The sequence below is a fragment of the Loxodonta africana genome, chromosome 18 (genome assembly GCF_030014295.1).
Source record: "Loxodonta africana isolate mLoxAfr1 chromosome 18, mLoxAfr1.hap2, whole genome shotgun sequence".
NCBI classification, from domain to species: Eukaryota; Metazoa; Chordata; class Mammalia; order Proboscidea; family Elephantidae; genus Loxodonta; species Loxodonta africana.
This window is the reverse complement of record NC_087359.1, coordinates 25,367,353-25,388,945: the sequence shown is the minus strand read 5'-3', so window position 1 is coordinate 25,388,945 and position 21,593 is coordinate 25,367,353. Positions and strand designations below refer to the sequence as shown.

General features: G+C 38.7%; 2 protein-coding genes across 18 annotated transcripts in view; both read left to right on the top strand.

Moving 5' to 3' along the window:
- CEP112 (centrosomal protein 112) overlaps positions 1 to 21,593 on the top strand; it is a 462,579-nt gene that overhangs the window by 222,125 nt on the left and 218,861 nt on the right. The window contains exon 23 of one of the 17 annotated variants that reach the window (XM_064270871.1): positions 640 to 2,458. The exons of the other annotated variants lie outside the window; for them this stretch is intronic. Within the exon in view, the coding sequence (XP_064126941.1) occupies positions 640 to 717 (78 nt within the window). The 3' untranslated portion in view covers positions 718 to 2,458. Of the gene's footprint in view, positions 1 to 639; positions 2,459 to 21,593 lie in introns of those variants that run through there. 17 annotated transcript variants of the gene reach the window in all.
- On the top strand, positions 11,999 to 15,709 carry LOC111752617 (NADH dehydrogenase [ubiquinone] 1 alpha subcomplex subunit 10, mitochondrial). Its single transcript, XM_023556973.2, is given in 7 exon segments — positions 11,999 to 14,060; positions 14,062 to 14,231; positions 14,234 to 14,318; positions 14,320 to 14,370; positions 14,372 to 14,604; positions 14,607 to 14,721; positions 14,723 to 15,709. Coding segments are annotated over 7 exon segments (852 nt in total). The 5' UTR covers positions 11,999 to 13,947; the 3' UTR covers positions 14,808 to 15,709.

The following is a 21,593-nucleotide window of genomic DNA, read 5'->3' as shown; positions in this document are numbered from 1 at the left end:
AATCAGAATAGTTTTGGACTTCCTCGGGAAGTGTCCTTCTTCTTATCTAGTTCTTAAAGAATGTGGCATGAACTATTCATTTAACCAAGTATAAAAATATGTCTGCTATGCAGTTATAATCATGTGTCATTAATCAGAAAATACTGCTGAAACTCTGACAAATTAAAAACACAAGGATGTGTCTGCAAGGGTTTTTTCAGCCATTAAAAGCTGCTTCACCTCTCAGGCAAGCTCTTTTATGGCAACTTCTTGCTCAGTATACTGACATCTTCAAAGGCTCTGACATCTGTCGGCCTTTGAACTACCATTAAAAAATATTATCCCATTTCCATTCTTTTATGCCCATTTTTTTAATTATAGCCCTTCTTTCAAGTTGGGAACACGGTTGGTTTAAATGATGCTGTCCTTTCGTTTTCAGCCACCCAGCTGCGGTTTGAATAAATTGATGTAGAATCAAAGGCGGGACTTTAAAGGAAAAAGGTTTGATGGACTTGGACTCCGAACCAGATGAGGTTTTATGATGAAAAGAGTTTAATCCCAGCACAGGCATTGCTTCTATCAGTTGAGCAGTACAAAGCAATTCATATATATAGGTTCACGCGAAATGATCTTTTTTTTTTTTTTTTTTTAACAACACAGATCTCTTCAGGACTTGCAAATGTGGCGTTAGCTAATATTCAGAGGGCTGATTTCCTTTCATCCACCAGAAGCTTATGATTATAGTACAGTTCTCGGACTGGAAACGAGAGCTGCAACACAGATCGAACGCTGTGCCGTCTGATTTGTATTCAATATACATGTCACTGCGGAACAGGCTAGCCTGGGCCAAGCTGGTTCAATACAAGGAAAAACAGTTTCATCATCCGAGATTCTTAGTCAAGAATATTGCCAGCTAATTAAACCGGCAGTCTCATGACTATTAGCTGAGTGTTTGGGTGATTGGTGTCTCTTAAAATTTGACAAGAAGACATTCTTTTTTCTCATATATTCTTCCAGCTGTCTTAAAGCGTTCAAGTGCGTTGCAGGATAATGAAGTATAATCTCTTTATTCAAACCAAGACTTTTTAAAAATAGAAATGCAACTTGTTTTAATTTTAAAAACAATTGCTTATTTTGCATTAAAATAGTTATCCTCATTTGATTATTGATCTGGGGGAAAAACATTTCGGAAAGCAGAGCTCAACTTTATGTTTCCTCTGTTGAATGCTATTGAATGACAAATAGTATCTTGAACCAAATATTTAAGTAACTGAATAAGTAATTTAAGATAAATATAAACTTAGAACATAGATCTGAGCCCACCTGGCAGTAAATAGTGATTTTTTTTTTTTAATGTTCTAATAGTAATTCAGGATAAATAATTTTTCTCAAGGTAAATGAGCACTTGCTTTATGTTAGAAATTTGATGTCTATCTTTTGGAATAAAAAATGGTTTTTCCATTTTCTTGGAATGTTGGTACCATTATACAGGCTTGACAGTTCTGGACCACATTTTTTTTCATGTTCTTCAAATAGAATTTCCATTTGAAACTATAAAATGATATCCTAACCAGAGTAGGAAGAAATTCTGAATATGTGTAGTTTTAAATTAGCAAAGCATAAACTCTTTGAAAGAACTTCTGTAGATGACAGAAGGAGGAGCAGTAATTTAATTCTTCTTTTACTGTGGTCTGTAGTTTACCTCGGAAACCCTGGTGTTGTAGTGGTTAAGTGCTACGGCTGCTAAACAAAAGGTCAGCAGTTCGAATCTGCCCGGTGCTCCTTGGAAACTCTATGGGGCAGTTCTACTCTGCCATGTAGGGTCGCTATGAGTCGGAATCAACTCAACAGCAGCAGGTATAGTTTACCTCAACGAGATGATGGAGCAGTGATTAAAGTGCTCAACTGTCAACTGAAGGATCAGTGGTTCATAACCACCAGCTGCTCCACGGGAGAAAGATGTGGCAGTCTGCTTCTGTAGAGATTTACAACCTTGGAAACCCTATGGGGTTGCTATGCGTCAGAATCGACTTGATGGCAGTGGGTTTGGTTTGGATATATAGTCTACCTCATATTTTAGAATGTTTCATTTTTTGTCTTTATTATTTCACTCTTCCCCCTAGAAAGAAACGTGATAAAAAATACTTCTATATAGAATTTAAGCCCGGAAATACATTTTGCCTACTTATTACACGTTTTTTGTAGATTTAAAAGAGTTTACAGAGTAACTCTGAAGAAGCTGGATTTCTCTCAGTATAGTCATCATTGCTTTTCATTTTGGAGTCTTATTTTAGCTCCCCCTTTTTTATTTCCCTATACTAACCAAACTTTGATTGCGTTTAACCATGTAGTTAGGTTTTGCTCACTGAACATATCCTTTTTATTGTATCCTATTGAAATTTATCTGTATCTTCCCAATTATTCCTAGTTTTTCTCCTACATCTCTGATTTCTCCACCAGTTTCTTTTACCACCACCAGCATCTATAAAAAAAAAAAAAAAAAAATTTTTTTTTTTTTTTTTTTACCGTACACTAAATATTGGAGTCTGGGCCCTTCTTTTTCTCTCGTCATTTTCTTTGACCTGATCACTTGCTTTTCAGTGGCCTTAGATACCAGCTAGAATCTGATAAATTCACAGTTCCCATCCCTCTTCTGAGATCTGGACTCAAATATCCAGCTGCCTTTTGTCATCTTCTCTTAGCTAACTCACAGGCATCTGAAACTTCACATGTCCAGCACTGAAACCTCCATCTTTCCTACTATATGTTCAGTGCAACTGCCAGAACTTTGAAGTCATCCTTGGTATTTCTCTTTCTCTTAATCCATCAGTAAATACTGAAATTTCAGCCCCCAAAATAGATCTCCGAAGCATTCACTTCTTTCCATAATTCATTCTATCCTCCCTACTACCCTAGTCCAGGCCACCATCATCTTTCACCCAGATCTTCCCAGTAGTCTCCTAACTGATCTTGCTTTTCTCTTGTTCTTCCCAATAGCTATAATTATCTTTTTCAAAATGTAAATTGGATTCTTGTTCTTCCCAATAGCTACAATTATCTTTTTCAGAATGTAAATTGGATTCAAAAACTCCCGTGCTTACAGTCCTTCCATAGCTTGTACTTGGAATAAAATCCAAATTTCTGATCATGGCCTGCATGATCTGGCCTGACAGTTACCGCTTCAGCATCTTCTCCAGAGAAGCCATCAATTTGTTTTAAAGGTTTTGTTTGTTTGTTGTTTGGTGGATGGCATTTTCATTCCCATCTCTTTGAGCTCTCACAAAAGTTTCAGCCTACAACTAGCAAAATAATTGTATTGGATAAATCCATAATTACAGTAATGCCATTGTTATTTACATGTTTGTGTCTTCCAAAGAAGAGGCTATATCTTATCTGTCTTCGCATCCCAAGTACCTACAGAAGGCCTGGCATAAGAGCTGGTGCTTAATCAGTGAATGAATGAGCACAAGTAAATGAACCATTCTGCAGGGACTGCCCTAGGTCTGGTGTTTCTTGTTCCCATGTCATGTTTTTTAACACTGAAATTTCTAAAGTAACCCCCCCCCCCCGATAATAAGAACTTGAGAGAACTGGTGACCATTTTGGTAATATGATTAAAATTAGAGAATATTCATCTAACGTATACTGAGTGCTTCATTAGTTTCAGACACTTGGTTCGCTGCTGGTGATGCAAAATGAATAAGACATACTTAATCCCAAGGGTTAAAAGACAAAGAAACATAATTATATGATAATATGCTAAGTGTAGGTTAGAGACATGATGAGGTGTTATGAGCCGTGAAGAGGGAGATCCAAGATGTTCTGGGAGGGTGCAATGGGCAGGGGTGGTAATTCTATCCTTCAAACTTGTGTGCTTCCTTGGGCGTGCCCTAATGGAGTTTTCTCACAGTCAAAGAATACAATTTTCCCTCTTTATTATTTATTTTCATATTTCTTAATAAGTGCTAAACTATTTTGCTTCTAAATCCTCCCCTGCAGAGGCTGCTGTGGCCATAAGAAGCAGCAGGAATGTAATCAGGAAAAGTCCCTTTTTAGTTCTTTGCTGAAACCTACCTTAATCATCCAGCAATGAAATATGCTACTTACTCTTTCATATTACAGCAATATTTCTGTATAGTTTACTGTTCCTCCCCATAGTTTATATTAAAATCTTCAGATAAAAGGGGGAGTGTCAGTATACAGAACATCTTTAATTTTGTGGTCTTCTGGTGATGATCATTTAGACTCATGTGGTTTTTATCTTAGAGACTTTCTAGGTGCTTCTCTGGTACGCAACCTAAATTCATTATGTAGAAGTCCCACTCTCATACCATTGAAGGGTTACCACTCTGAGGACAAATGTGGTGACTGTGTCATGATGTACTGCTGTACCCAGAGCCATCGCTTGTTCTTTTTATCCATGTCCAATGAGTATGATGTCGTAATAACGGATAGTTATTTGGCAAAGGGAACATAGTCTGAGATCATCTTCAGGAACTTCTTTAGCCTTTTTCCAGGCAATAAATTATCTTTTAAGGGGTAAAATAATAAGATGGTTGTTTGAAGCTATGTCTAATGACCAAGGGGAAAACACACACACACATCCTTTCTTTCTGTTTTGCCTCTGATGTTAATATGTGAAGTTGGCTACATCTGTTCTCAGAAAAATGACACAAAGGGGAAAATACAGCCGTTTAAATAAAGACAGTAGCATTGCACTATGCCCCAGGGGGCCTTTGACTTCCTTTTACATTCAGCTTATTTCTTTTTTTTGTCATAATCATAAACTTTCTCAAGTGAGAGTAAGAGTTCACTTTAGGGTGGGGCCAAAATGGCGGAGTAGTCAAAGATGCTTTCTGTGGTCCCTCTTACAACAAAGACCTGAAAAAAACAAGTGAATCAATTATATATGACAATCTAGGAGCCCTGAACATCAAAGGCAAAGTCGAGGCATTGGACTGAGTGACAGAGGGAGGGAGAGACAGTTCAGAAGCAGTGAGGAGTTGCCAGACCTGACCTGGCCAGCACTGGCACCCTGCAGTCTGAATTGGCTGGTGTGCATGGTGACGCAAGCAGTGTCACTTGGGCCGTGTTTTCCACATCAGGACAGACCAAGTGGCAGAGAGTCTGCTCAACCCTCCAGAACCAGCAAGAAGTGGTGCTCAATTGGCAAAAGATAAGTAGGTGCATCCAACCCACCACGTGGAGGAAAAACACTCCCTTTGGGAAGATCTCTCTCCCATTTACCTGTCCCCTTGCCACTCTGCACTGGGTCCAGGCTGGCTTCAGTGAGTGCCAAGTCCCCTGGGCCAGAAGTAGGACCTGCCACGCGCCCTGAGCCATTCTCCCAGCTTTGGAGAGGTAACAAATTAACAAACAGGAACAAATAATCTGCCAGCTCCCCTAAGCCGAGAACTCAGGGAAGGCACAGCCCCTTTGCCTAGGCACAGACATAAGGGGTCCACAGACTTTGAATGCCTTTCATCCCTGCCTTGACCTGTGTGGGCCCATTTCAACAGTGTAGGCCCTCATTAGCACAGGGTGCATACCTGAAGCTTATTTTCAACTATATCAGCTATAACAGGGAGTGGCAGATTCGTGACATTTACCACCCTGCCTGTTAAGCAGGGTCCTTACCTACCCACATCAGGGGCCAGAGAACTGGTGGCTCCAACCATGCCACATAGCCACCCATGACAGGGGTCCAAGAATAAGTGGTGCCTCCCAATCATTACAGCGAACAGCATTGCATGCCCATAGTCCAGCTGCAAAACCTACCCACCTACACTCTCTGGGGAACAAGGACATGCTTTCCTCCCAGACAGGGACAGCCATCAGTGCCCTGCATTGCTTAGCACATGACTGCCTACTGCAGCAAGATACCTGTGCCTACTCCAATCACCCCTGCCTGTCTAGGACTGTAGGTGAGAGCCTGCACCACACACTTGGTGAAAGACTACCTGAGCTTAATCCATACAAGAAAAGTAAACGGACTCCTGGGCTCACATACCTAGTAACAGCTCTAACCACCTGGTGACAGGATGTGAGTGCTTCAAAGATGCCAGTAATCAAAGTAGCTCACACAACCAGCCTATTTGGGCATATTAAAACAAAACAAGAAGCTAGGACACAGTAGGCAAACATAAAATGAATATAATAACTTATTGATGGCTCAAAGACAAGGGTCGATATCAAATCAGATAAAGAGGCACACCATGATGGCTTCAGCAAGTGCCCAAAACAAAGAATCAAGAAACCTTCTGGGGGAAGAGAATTTTTTGGAAATACTGGAGGTAGAATTCAAGATTAATACACAGAGCTCTTCAGGAGATCAGGGAGGAGATCAGGCAAAATGAAGAACAAGCCAAGGAACACACAGCTAAAGGAATAGATGAACTTAAGAAGGTTATACAAGACCATGACAAATGTAACAGGCTGCAAGAATCCATAGAGGGACAGCAAACAGAAATCCAGTAGATTAACAATAAAATTACAGAGTTAGATAACTCAGTAGAAAGTCATAGGAGCAGAATTGAGACAATGGAAGTTAGAATTAGTGAGATTGAAGATAAAGCACTTGACACCAAATTATTTCAGAAAAAATCAGACAAAAAAATTTAAAAAATGAAACCATAAGAATTATGTGGAACTCTATCAAGAGGAATAACCTACAAGTGATTGGAGTACCAGAACAGGGGGGATAACAGAAAATACAAAGAATTGTTGAAGATTTGCTGACGGAAAACTTCCCTGATATTGTGAAAGATGAGAAGATATCTATCCAAGAAGCTCATTGAACCCCACACAAGGTAGATATCAAAAGAAAGTCACCAGGACATATTATAATTAAACTTGCCAAAACCAAAGATAAAGAGAGAATTTTAAGAGCAGCTAGGGATAAACAACAAAAAGTCATCTACAGAGGGGAGTCAATAAGACTAAGCTCTGACTACTCAGTAGAAACCATGAAGGCAAGAAGGCAATGGGTGACATATATAAAGAAGGAAAAAAATTGGCAGCCAAGAATTACATGTCCAGCAAAACTGTCTCTCAAATATGATGGTGAAATTAGAGCATTTCCAGATAAACAGAAGCTTAGGGAATTTGTAAAAACCAAACCAAAATTACAAGAAATACTAAAGGGAGCCCTCTGGTTAGAAAATCAGAAACATCAGATAACAACCCAAGACTAGAACACAGGACAGAACAACCAGATACCAGCCCAGAGAGGGAAGTCATAAAAGTAAATCAAAGCTGAAACACTGAAGATAGGGAAACAGAGACATCAATATGTAAAAGATGACAACATTAAAACAAAAAAAGAGGGACTAAATAATACAGTCATAGGTCTTTCACATGGAGAGGAAGTCAAGGCAATATAAAGAAATAAAAGATTGGTTTAAACTTAGAAAAATAGGGGTAAAGATTAAGGTAACCACAAAGGGAACTAACAAACCTACATATCAAAATAAAAAACAAGAAAGCCATGAAGACTTAGCAAATACAAAATCAACAACAATAAAAAAGATGAAAGAAAATACATAAAGAAAAACTCAGCTCAGAAAATTAAGTGGAACAAATAAACTGTCAACAACACACAAAAAAAAAGACATCAAAATCATGCTGAATGTAAATGGACTAAATGCACCAATAAAGAGACAGAGAGTGGCAGAATGGATTAAAAAAAAACAGGACCCGTCTATAAGCTGCCTACAAGAGACACACCATAGACTTAAAGACACAAGCAAACTAAAACTCAAAGGATGGAGAAAAATATATCAAAGCAAACAACAATAAAATAGACCAGGAGGGACAATATTAATCTCTGACAAAATAGACTTTAAAGCAAAATCCACCACAAAGGATAAGGAAGGACACTATATCATGATTAAAGGGTCAATACACCAGCAGGATATAACCATAATAAATATTTACACACCCAACCACAGGGCTCCAAAATATGTAAAACAAACTCTAATGGCATTGAAAAGAGAAATAGATAGCTCCACAATAAAAGTAGGAGACTTTAACACACCACTTTTGGTGAAAGACAGAACATCCAGGAAAAAGCTCAATAAAGACACAGAAGATCTGAACACCACAGTCAGCCAACTTGATCTCATAGACATATACAGAACGCTACACCCAACAGCAGTGAAGTATACTTTCTTTTCCAATGCACATGGAACATATTAGGCCACAAAGCAAGCCTTAACAGAATCCAAAGCATCAAAATATTACAAAGCATCTTTTCTGATCATAAAGCCATGAAAGTAGAAATCAATAACAGAAAAAGCAAGGAAAAATAATTAAACACATTGAAACTGAACAACACCTTCCTCAAAAACTTTTGGGTTATAGAAGAAATCAAGGATGGAATAAAGAAATTCATAGAATCAAATGAGAATGAATACACATCTTACCAGAACCTTGGGACTCAGCAGAAACAGTGCTCGGAGGTCAATTTATAGCAATAAAAGCCACATCCAAGAAGAAGGCCAAAATCAAAACCCTACAACTGAAACGAATAGAAAGAGACCAGCAAAAGAAGCCCTTGGGCACCGGAAGAAAACGAATAAAAATTAGAGCAGAATTAAATGAAACAGAATAGAAAAACAATTGAAAGAGTTAACAAAAACAAAAGCTGGTTCTTTGAAAAGATCAACAAAGTCAATAAACCACTGGCCAAACTGACAAAAGAAATATAGGAGAGGAAGCAAATAACCTGAATAAGAAATGAGATGGACGATATCACAACAGATCCAACTGAAATTAAAAGAATCTCAGCAGAATACTATGAAAGACTGTACTCCAGCAAATTTGAAAACCTAGAGGAAATGGACAAATTTCTAGAAACACTACCTATGTAAACTAACACAAACGGAGGTGGAACAACTAAATAAACCTCTTACAAAAGAAGAGATCAAAAAGGTAATTGAAAAACTTCCCTCCGCCTGGAAAAGCCCTGGCCCTGATGGCTTCACTGGAGAATTCTACCAAACTTTCAGAGAAGAGTTAACACCACTACTGCTAAAGGTATTTCAGAGCATAGAAAAGGACGGAATACTCCCAAGCTCATTCTGTGAAACCAGCATAACCCCGATACCAAAACCAGGTAAAGACACCACAAAAAAGAAAGCAACAGACCTATATCCCTCATGAACATAAATGCAAAAATCCTCAACAAAATTCTAGCCAATAGAATTTAACAACATATCAAAAACATAATTCACCATGACCAAGTGGGATTCATACTTGGTGTGCAGGGATGGTTCAACATTAGAAAAGCAATCCATGTAATCTATCACATAAATAAAACAAAAGACAAGACTCATATGATCTTATCAATTGATGCAGAAAAGGCATTTGACAAAGTCCAACAGCAATTCATGATAAAAACTCTCAGCAAAGTAGATATGGAAGGGAAATTCTCCAACATAATAAAGGGCATTTATACAAAGCCAACAGCCAACATCATCCTAAATAGAGAGAGTCTGAAAGCATTCCCCTTGAGATTGGGAACCAGATCACCACTCTTATTCAACATTGTACTGGAGGTCCTAGCCAGAGCAATTAGGCTAGAAAAAGAAATAAAGGGCATCAAAATTGTAAGGAAGAAGTAGCCCTGTTTGCAAATGATATCTTATACACAGAAATCCTCAAAATCCACAAGAAAAACGCTGGAACTAATAGAAGATTTCAGCACACTATCAGGATACAAGGTAAACATACTAAAATCAATTGAATTCTTCTACACTAACGGAGAGAACTTCGAAGAGGAAATCACCAAGTCAATACCATTTACAATAGCCTCCAAGTAGATAAAATACTTAGGATGTAAAATACTAGAGATGTAAAAAACCTATACAAGGAAAGTATAAGACGCTACTGCAGGAAGCCAAAAGAGACCTACATAAGTGGAAAAACATAACATGCTCATGGATTAGAAGACTCAGCATTGTGAACATTTCACTTCTATCCAAAGGGATCTACAGATACAATGCAATCCCGATCCAGATTCCAATGACATTTTTTAATGAGATGGAGAAACAAATCACCAACTTCCTTTGGAGAGGGAAGGAGCCCCAAATAAGTAAAGCCTTACTGAAGAGGAAGAACAAAGTGCAAGGCCTCACACTACCTGATTTTAGAACATATACCGCCACCGTAGTCAAAACAGCCTGGTACTGGTAAAACAACAGATACATAGACCAATGGAACAATTGAGAATTCAGACGTAAATTCATCCACCTATGAGCAGCTGATATTTGACAAAGGACCAAAGTCCATTAAATGGGGAAAAGTGCTGGCATAACTGGGTATCCACCTGCAAAAAAATGAAACAAGACCCGTACTTCACACCATGGACAAGAACTAACTCAAAATGGATCAAAGACCTAAATATAAAATCTAAAACAATAAAGATCGTGGAAGAAAAAATAGGGACAACGCTAGAAGCCCTAATCCATGGCATAAACAGAATACAAAACATTACTAATAATGCACAAACACCAGAAGAGAAACTAGATAACTGGGAGCTCCTAAAAATCAAACGCTGATGCTTACCAAAAGACTTCACCAAAAGAGTAAAAAGACAACCCACAGAGTGGAAAAAAAGTTTTGGCTACGCCATATCCCGTCAGGGTGTTGTCTCTAAAATCTACAAGATACTGCGAAACCTCAACAACAAAAAGACAACTCAGTTAAAAAATGGGCAAAGAATATCAACAGGCACTTACCAAAGAAGAATTCAGGCGGCTAACAGATACATGAGGAAGTGCTGACAATAATTAGCCATTAGAGAAATGCAAATCAAGACTACAGTGAGATACCGTCTCACCCCAAGAAGGCTAGCATTAATCCAAATAACACAAAATAATAAATGTTGGAGAGGTTGTGGAGAGACTGAAGTACTTATACACTGCTGGTGGGAATGTAAAGTGGCACAACCACTTTGGAAATACATTTGGCACTCCCTTAAAAAGCTAAAAATAGAAGTATCATACAATCTAGCAATCCCACTCCTTGGAATATATCCCAGAGAAATAAGAGCTGTCACACAGATATATGCACACTCATGTTCATTGCAGCACTGTTTGCAATAGCAAAAAGGTGGAAGCAACCACGGTGCCCATCAATGGATGAATGGATAAACAAATTATGGAATACTATGCAACAATAAAGAACAACGATGAATCTGTGAAACATAACATGGAGGAATCTAGAAGGCGTTATGCTGAGTGAAATTAGTCAGTTGCAATAGGACAACTATTGTATGAGACCACTATTCTAAGAACTCAAAAAAAGTTTTAAACATGGAAGAAAACATCCTTTGATGGTTATGAGGGTGGGGAGGGACAGAAGAGTGTATTTACTAACTAGACAGTAGAAAAGAATTTTCTTAGGTGAAGGGAAGGACAACACACAATACAGGGGAAATCAGCACAACTGGACTAAATCAAAAGCTAAGAAGTTTCCTGAAGGCAACCAAACACTTCAAGGGACAGAGTAGCAGGAACGAGGGTCTCGGGACCATCGGTTCAGGGAACATCTAGGTCAATTGGCATAACAAAGTTTATTAAGAAAATGTTCTGCATCCCGCTTTGTTGAGTGGTCTCTGGGGTCTTAAAAGCTAGTGAGCGGCCATCTAAGATGCATCAATTGGTCCCAACTCACCTGGAGCAAAGGAGAATGAAGAACACCAAAGACAAAAGAAAATATTAGCCCAGGAAAGAAAAAGGACCACATAAACTAGACTCCACCAGCCTGACAGCAGAAGAACTAGATGGTGCCTGGCTACCACCAGTGACCTCCCTGACAGGGAACACAAAAGAGTCCCTGACAAAGCAGGAAAAATGTGGGGTGCAGAACTCAGATTCATGTAAGAAGACTAGACTTAATGGTCTGACTGAGACTGGAGGAACCCCAGAAGACTTGACCCCTGGAGTCTGTGTTAAATCAGAACCAAAACCATTCCTGAAGTCAACTCTTCAGACAAAGATTAGACTGAACTAAAAAAAAAAAAAAAAAAAAATGATAGTTGTGAAGTGTGTGCTTCTTAGTTCAAGTAGATAACATGAGACTAAATGGGCAGCTCCTGCCTGGAGATGAGGCGAGAAGGCAGAAAGGGAGCTGGTTGAATGGACGTGGGAGATTCCAGTTGGAAGGGAGGAGTGTGCAGACATAGGAATAGCAACTAGTGTCACATAACAATGTGTTTATAAATTTTTGTATGAGAAACTAACTTGAGCTGTAAACTTTCACTTAAAGCATAATTTAAAAAAAAAGGTCACTTTTTTGGAACTAATAGGTGCTGCCCATTAAGCAAAGACTCTTAGGTTTCACAATCAGGGGGGAGTTTATCACTTTAATAAGACAAGTTATGGCATTGTTAACTAGTATTGACCACGGGCCGGGGGCGTGGGGGGGTGAGGGGGCCTATGTTGTCTCTATACTGAGAGGCCAGAGGTGTGAGACAGACCAGCTCTCAGAGTACTTCACAGTCAAAATGCTGAGTTTATTCGTTGGCTCTGTCAAGTATGTTCTAACTTTAAATCCAGGCCCTCAGAAAGCAGACAACTCCAGCCTTTAGAGGAGACCGTAAGCGTGTTAGAAAGGTCTCACGGTAGTGTCGCCACATTACACAGGAATGAACCTATGGTTCACGCCATAAGTTGGATTAGCCCGAACTGGCTTCAGGACCTTGTCTGCCTCCATGAGCTAGTCCCCCCCTCCCTTTTTTAAATTTGATTTTTATATTTTATATATGATATATTTTAAATCTTTTCTTCAAAATAGTATATGCACATAGGAACAAATATACGGTAGAGCTTGTGATAAAAACTGGTAGTGTACTCCCAGTCCATCTTCAGGCCTCTCTCTGCCATTTTTTTGGTTCGAGTTTTTCTTTTGGTTGCTTTCATAATTGAACAATATGTTAATATCTCTATATTTAGACATTTGTTGATACCTCGCTATGAAATGTGAGGATTTAACTGTCACATGCTACCCCTCTCCACCTTTCTTCTCTCCCAGTATTGAATAATGGTTATCGTTGTTCTTCTGTTTGTTGACATTAGTAATTTTAAATAGTATACTTAAAAGTCTTTCTTTTTTTTTTTTTTCATTTATTTTATTTAGTCCTTTCCTTTTTTCTGTCTAAATTGAGGATATGATACCCTTGGAATTAATTCCCTGTTCTTTTCTTCCGGCCTCCTTGTGCCACTGCACAATTACTTTTGGTGTTGAGGTTGTTAATATTTAAATTCTGTTTTGCAGTCACAGCCAAGTCACGATTGTTTATAAAAGTTAAAGAACAGTAAATGTTATTATTATTTTTTAATTGCCAAGCCATCATTTCCTTCTTTGAAAGGTCAGTGCTATGGCTACTGGGCCACTCACAGGAGAGAATTCCAGCATCAAGAGCATACCCTTCTCCTGCCTATTTTGATATTTATTCAATTTCTAATTGCCTCTCTTTCTCGTAACTAACATTCAGGACTTTTGCAGTCCTACCGTTAATTAATAGACTCTCTTCTTTTTCTTTGAGTGAAGCTCACTGTCTGCCCTCCTACTTCCTATGGACATGTTGTTCCCTGGGGCTGCTGCATGGCTAACACCCTGAGACTTTCTGGTACAGCTTTCTTAAGTTAGATCTGTGTTTAACCTTTCTTGGTTTACTCCCTCATCCTGCTATAGTACATTTGCAAGTAATGTTCCCAGAAGCAGTGGTTGGAGGTAAATTTTTTGAGTCTTTAGTGACTGAGAAAGTGCCATTATTTTGCCCTAGTACTTCATAAGGGTATAAAAATCTAGGTTAAAAAATGATTTCCACACATCCTGGGGATTGCAACATCATAAAACAATTTGGTATAAATTGTTGAATGAGAAAGTCATTTGCTCTGTAAAATTTCACCTAAAGCATACACACACACACACACAAAAAGATTTCTGGGCAGATGGCCTGCCATGGCCCTGAGGCTCCTGAGACGCCCTGAGCCTGCATCGTGGGGAGGCAGGCTCCCAGCGCATGGTTTGAGGCAGTTTTCAGAAGCAGGCATACAATATGCAGACAGTGCAACAGCTGGATGTAGAGTTTAGCAGCAACCGCAGCTTGGAGAAATTTTATGATGATCCTGAAAGCAATGATGGCAATGGTTAACACCTGCAGCCTTGGTTGTACACAAGTCGCCTCATGCAGTACGTGGACACCTTGGAACACTTGTTGGGCACAGAACGGGATGTCACATTGGACCATCTGTCTGCAGCGAGTTTATTTTCCTGGAGGTGATGTATAACCAAGGGTATATCCGAAAGCAGTGTGTGAACCACTACAACGAGGAAGAAAACGACCAGCTTCAAGTACCTGCCTCTGCACATGGTGATCCACATCCATCAAGGGTCACATTCAGAACAAAGGAGATCCACATAAGATGAAGGCCACTTCTGCCTACCTTCAGAACATTGAGGACACCTACAAGAAAACTTTCCTTCCTAAAATGAGTGAAAACTGTGAGGCTTTCTAGTACAGTGTATGGGAAGCTCAAAATGCAGAAAAGCTGGCAGAAGATATTGAATACCTGAAGTATAATAAAGGGCCTTCGTTTGAACAGAATAATCACACTTTTATAATCTGTGGATGCTGGTTCAGAATAAATTGGGGGTGCTGAATTATACAACCATTTCTGTCTATCTCCCAGAAATTACGGTTTGTGCCCACCAGAGTGACCAGGTCTTCCACAAATGCAGAGCTGCTGGGCTGGAAGTATCAGCCTGGGTACAGCGGTAACATGGGTAACATGGATGACATGTGGATCTGGCTGAAGTGAGCGGGACCCCCTCCGCTGCATCTGGATGTGATGATGAAGGAGCTTCCTGTCTACCTGGCTCTTATGGACTCCATGTACCATTGAATTTTTAAATAAAATAAAAGAACTGGAAATCACACAGTAGAAGAAATGGTCTAACAAAAAAAAGAAGTCTACCCTGTAGTATAGTTAGTGAGTTGAAGAAAACAACTTCCATGTAAGAGGTTTAAGAATTTTCTAGCTTTATTTTGGAATAATCCATAATTATCACTGTGGGAAAAAAAGGGTCTGCTACAAAAGACCAACTTTAGTGGAAAAATTTCCTTTCATGCAGTTGTGCTCTATCATGCAGATTTTGTACATTGTTGCTTCAGACTTCAAAAAGTAAAGCCATTTCTGTGGAACACCAAAAAAAAAAAAAAAAAGATTTCTGAACTTCCACATGCAGCAGTAATATGAATTAAGATAGTCTGAAAGGTTCTTATCTTTATAGATGCTGGCTGAGGCATAGTTTTAAGGCATTTGTGGGCTCATCAGAAGGAAGGGAAAACTTAAAGGACCACTTCACCACAGTCTCTCCCAGAAAAGTGAAACAGAATTGGGAAAGGTGCTATTGCCCCAACTTAGATGTCGAAATCAGGACCATAATCTGGAGACTAAGCTTTAAGCCTATCACAAGCTAAACTTCAAGCCTGGGACCTTCTAAGAGGCAAAAATGGTCCCTGTTGGTAGTGCCTCCTGACTCCCTATCAGAAAAAAAAAAAAAAAGCAGATGAAAACTCTGTTTTGGAGGAAGCCTTCCCAACTTGAGACCCACAGGTATTTCAGAAGTGGAGATGAAAGAAATATGAGCTAATAAAATCAACAAACATGTGAGAAAACAAACCAACACGAGTGAGAAGCAGCCGAAACAACCAGTAGATTTGTAATGCAAAGACTTCATATAGAACAATTTTCAAATACATAATATGTGTGAGCTGGTTAAAGAAAGAAAAGATGAATTGTAAAAACGCAAAATCAGCCAGAGATTATAAACATTTTCCAAGCAGAATAAAAAAGAACCAAAGAGGACTTTTCAAAATGGAAGATTTAATTGCAATTAAATAAATAAAATTCATTGGAAAGATTAAAAGATTAGACACAGCAAAAACACAAGTGAACCAGGAAGTAAATCTTGAGAAATTACCTGACATGCAGCATAAAGTCAAGAAGACAGAAAATATGAACGGTTAGGAGCTGTGGGATATAATATGAGGTAGAACACGCATCTAATCTGCGTTCCAGAAAGACAAGAGAGAGTATGGGGCAGGCGTGCCATTTGAAGAGATAAGATCTGAACAGGTTTGAGAACTGATGAAAGATACCAATACACACATTCAGGAGGAGCAACAAATCCTAATATAGGATAAATAAATAATAAATCCACACCTAGATGTAGTGAAACTGTAGAACATAAAGAGAAAGGAAAGAACTTAGAAGAGACAGAGAGAAAAGATGGATCACCTGCATAGCAATAATAATTGGGTGATGATGAAAGGCAGAAGAGAGTGGAATAAAATCTTCCAAGCATTGAAAGAAAATCACCACCAACCTAGAACTGTGCCCTCAGCCTGCAGTATCTCAAAAACTGGTGTGGGGGAAGACATTCCTTTTTAATCCTAGTTTAAAGAAGAAGATTCTTAGTTTCAGCTTAAATGATAGAAAGGGGGTAGTTAACATTAAAAGATCTTTATTAAGAAATAGCTACAGATGTACTTCAGAAGGAAGGAAAGGGATACCTGAAGGTAGATCTGAGATGGAAGAAGGTATGGTGAGCAAATAAAATAATAAATGTAGAGGTTAATTTATATCAAGTTTATCTATATAGAATAATTATAATTTTTAATTTGTTCTCTACAAAAAGAACATATCTGGACAATAGTAGCACAGCTGTCAAGATGGGATTGTTTGTAGGTAACTTGTCCTGGGACATGTATTCACTGGGAGGGGCAGAAGAGGACTCTACATTTAAGATTTTTGTACTTTAGGTAAGTTAAATCTTAGTCAAAAATAAAAATAAGTCAACTCCTATTTATGATTTTTAAAAAAATTTAGCATAATAGTTATAGAAGGAATTTTCCTTATACTGGTAAAGATATCTATATAAATCCACAGCAAACATCATTCTTTATGCTGAAATTTTAAGAAGCATTTCATTTAAAATCATGATGATACCTATTACCATGTGTTCTATCTAATATTTTACAGAAGTCCAGGTCTCTACAATAAGATGGAGAAAAAAAGAAAACAAAAGATTACAAAGATTGGAAAGCAAGCTACAAAACTATCATTATGTACAGATGTCATAAATAATAGTTTGATAATTCCCAGATCTATAGAAGACTGTATATAAAATCAGTACAATACCTGTAAAAATCAACTGTATTTTATACACCACCATCCAAGAGACAGATTAAAAAAAAAATATATACTGTTTGCACATGCAACAAAGATACAGGATTCCTAGAAATAAATCTAACAAATGATGTGGTATTCTGAAACTTACAGAGTTGAAGTAACATGGTATACAGGTCCTTTTCTAGCTCTAGAAAATTTGACGATATTCTCCCTTCCAACTTTGTTTGTTTTCTTTTCTGGGCCTCCTGTTAGTTGTATGTTGAATCTCTTGGATTAGTCTCCACATCTATTACTTTTTTCTCATTTTTGTCTTTTCACTCATCTTTTTGGAGATTTCTTTCCCTCTAGTCTCAAGAATTGTATTTTTAAGTTCTAACATCTTTTTGTTTTTCACCAATGCCTTCAGTGCAGCTCAGACTTTTCTTTTGGTACCATTGGTTCCTGCTCATATGGTACCTCCTGAAATGGTTGAACGTCGACCAATTCTTTTTGGTGTAGTGACTCTGTGTATTCCTTCCATCTGCTTCTGATGCTTCCTGAGTCATTTAATATTTTCCCCATAGAATCCTTCAATACTGCAATCGAGGCTTGAATTTTTTCTTCATTTCTTTCAGCTTGAGAAATGGGGAGCATGTTCTTCCCTTTTGGTTTTCCATCTCCAGGTCTTTGCACATGTCATTGTAACTCTTTACTTTGTCTTCTCAAGCTGCCCTTTGAAATCTTTTCAACTCTTTTACTTCATCATTTCTTCCTATCGCTTTAGCTACTTGACATTCCAGAGCAAGTTTCAGAGTCTCTTCTGACATCCATTTTGGTCTTTTCTTTCTTTCCTGTCTTTTTAATGACCCGTGGCTTTCTTCCTGTATGATGTCCTTGATGTCATTCCACAACTCCTCTGGTCTTGTCATTAGTGTTCAACGTGTCAAATCTAGTCTTGAGATGGTCTCTAAATTCAGGTGGGATATACTCAAGGTTGTACTTTGGCTCTCGTCTATTTGTTCTAATTTTCTTCAGTTTCAACTGGAACTTGCATATGAGCAATTTATGGTCTGTTCTGCAGTCAGCAACTGGTCTCGTTCGGACTGATTATGTTGAGCTTTTCCGTCATCTCTTCTCACAGATGTAGTCGATTTGAATCCTTTATATCCCATCTGGTGAGGTCCACGTGTATAGTCGCCGTTTATGTTGGCAAAAAAAAGGTATTTGCAATAAAAAAAGTTGTTGGTCTTGCAAAATTCTATTGGGTGACCTCCAGCATTTTTTCTGTCACCAAGGCCATATTTTCCAACTACCAATCCTTTTTCTTTGTTTCCAACTTTCGCATTCCAATCTCCAGTAATTATCAATGCATCCTGATTGCATCTTCGATCAATTTCAGACTGCAGAAGTTGGTAAAAATCTTCAGTTTCTTCATCTTTGGCCTTAGTCGTTGCTGTGTAAATTTGAATAATAGTCTTATTAACTGGTCTTCCTGTAGGTGTATGGATATTATCACTGACAGACAGTGTTATACTTCAAGTTAGATCTTGAAATTTTTTTTTTTTTTTTGACAAAGAATGCAACGCCATTCCTCTTCAAGTTGTCATTTCAGGCACAGTAGATCATATGATTGTCCAGTTCAAAATGGCCAATGCCAGTCCATTTCAGCTCACTGATACCTAGGATATCAATGTTTATACGTTCCATTTCATTTTTGACAACTTCCAATTTTCTAAGATTCATACTTCCTACATTCCATGTTCCAACTATTAATGGATGTTAGCAGATGTTTCTTCTCATTTTGAGTCATGCCACATCAGCAAATGAAGGCCCCGAAAGCTTGACTCCATCTGTGTCATTAATATTGACCCTGAGGATGAAGCTCTTCTTCCCCAGTCATCTTTTGAGTGCCTTCCAACCTGAGGGGCTCATCTTCTGGCACTATATCAAACAGTGTTCTGCAGCTATTCATAAAGTTTTCCCTGGCCAAGTCTTTCCAGAAGTAGACTGTGGGGTCCTTCTTCCTAGTTTGTGTTCGTCTGGAAGCTCAGCTGAAACCTGTCCACCATGGGTGACCCTGCTGGTATTTGAATACCGGTGGTATAGCTTCCAGCATCACAGCAACATGTAAGCCCCCACAGTATGACAAACTGACAGGCATGTAGGATGTGTATCACTGTAAGTTCTCACTCGTCAATGCCAAGAAATTTAGAAGAGAGCTACCTGGCCAACTGACTAGAAGAGATCCGTATTTATGCCTTTTCCCAAGAAAGGTGATCCCACCAATCACGGAAATTATCGAACAATATCATTAATATCACATGCAAGTAAAATTTTGCTGAAGATCATTCAAAAGCAGCTGCAGCAGTATATCAACAGGGAACTGCCAGAAATTCAAAATGGATTCAGAAGAGGATGCAGAACCAGGGATATCATTGCTGATGTCAGGTGAATTCTGGTTGAAAGCCGAGAATACCAGAAGGATGTTTTCCTGTGTTTTATTGAGTATGCAAAAGCATTCGACTGTGTGGATCATAACAAAGTATGGATAACATTGTGAAGAATGGGAATTCCAGAACACTTAATTGTGCTCATGAGGAACCTGTACATAGATCAAGAGGCAGTCATTGGAACAGAACAAGGGGATACTGTGTGGTTTAAAGTCAGGAAAGGTATGCATCAGGGTTGTATCCTTTCACCATGCCTATTCAGTTTGTATGCCGAGCAAATAATCTGAGAAGCTGGAGTATATGAAGAAAAACAGGGCTTCAGGATTAGAGGAAGACTAACAACCTGCATTATGCAGATGACACAACCTTGCTTGCTGAAAGTGAAGTGGACTTGAAAGGCTAAAGACCACAGTCTTCAGTATGGATTGCACCTCAACATAAACATAACAAAAATACTCACAAATGGACCAATAAGCAGCATCATGATAAGAGGAGAAAAGATTGAAGTTGTCAAGGATTTCATTTTAGTTGGATCCACAATCAACACCCATGGAAGCAGCTGTCAAGAAATCAAAAGATGCATTTCATTGGGCAAATCGACTGCAAAAGATCTCTTTAAGGTGTTGAAAAGCAAAGATGTCACCTTGAAGACTAAGGTGTGCCTGACCTAAGCCATGGTGTTTTCAGTTGCCTCCTATGCATGTGAAAGCTGGACAGTGAATAAGGAAGACTGAAGAATTGACGCCTTTGAATTGTGGTGCTGGAGAAGTATATTGAATATACCATGGACTGCCAAAAGAACAAACAAATCTGTCTTGGAAGAAACACAACCAGAATGCTTCTTAGGAGCAAGGATGGTAAGACTGTGTCTCACATACTTTGGACATGTTGTCAGGAGGGATTAGTTCGTGGAGACAGACATCATGTTTGGTAAGGAAGAGGGTCAGTGAAAGGAGAAAGACTCTCAATGAGATGGATCGACACAGTGGCTGCAACAGTGGGCTTAAGCATAACAGCGGTTGTGAGGATAAAGCAGGACTAGGCCTTGTTTTGTTCTGTTGTATATAAGATCTCTATGAGTTGGAACCAACTCCATGGCACCTAACAACAAGAAGAACATCTTTTTGTGCTTATTTTTCAGAGTATCTTGTTCTCATTTTTATAAAATGTAGTAAATTTTCCTTTCTCGAAGTTTATAAATTAGAGTAATTTTTAAATTCTATTCCCTGAATTATCTCTTTCCTTCAGGGCTGATTTTTCTGTTTATTTTGGTATTTATCTTTCATGTTTATTTGTCTTGGCTTTTCTTATAAACATTGTGATTCTTGCTTTCAATTCATATTTACAAAAGAGGTATTAGTTTCCTATTGCTGCTGTAACAAGTTACCGTAAACTTTGTGCCTTAAAACAACGTGAATTTATTAATTACAATTTTGAAGGTCAGCTATCCAAAATGAGCCTTAAGGGGCTAAAATCAAGGTGTCAACAGGGCTGATTCCTTCTCAAAGCTCTAGGGGACAATCCATTTCTTTGCTTTTTCCAGCTTGTAGAGGCTGCCAGCATTTCTGCTCATGTCTCCACATCACGTTCTCTCTCACTCACACTCTCCTGTCTACCTCTTATAAAGACCCTCTGATTACATTGGGCCAGTCTGATAATCTTCTCATCTGGAGATCCTTAACGTAATCACCTCTGCAAAGTCCCCTTTACCTTACAAGGTAATATATTTATAGGTTCCAGGGATTAGGATTTGGACCTCTTTGGATGGTCATTATTTAACCTAACCACAGACAGGATAGTGGGATAGCTGATTTGAGTTTGTTCTGTTGTTGTTAGGTACTCTCACGTTGGTTCCAACTGATAGCAACCCCGTGTACAAGAGAACAGAATACTGCCTGCTCCTGCACCACCCTCACAATCGTTGCTATGTTTGAGCCCATTGTTGCAGTACTGTGTCAGTCCATCTCATTGAGGGTCTTCC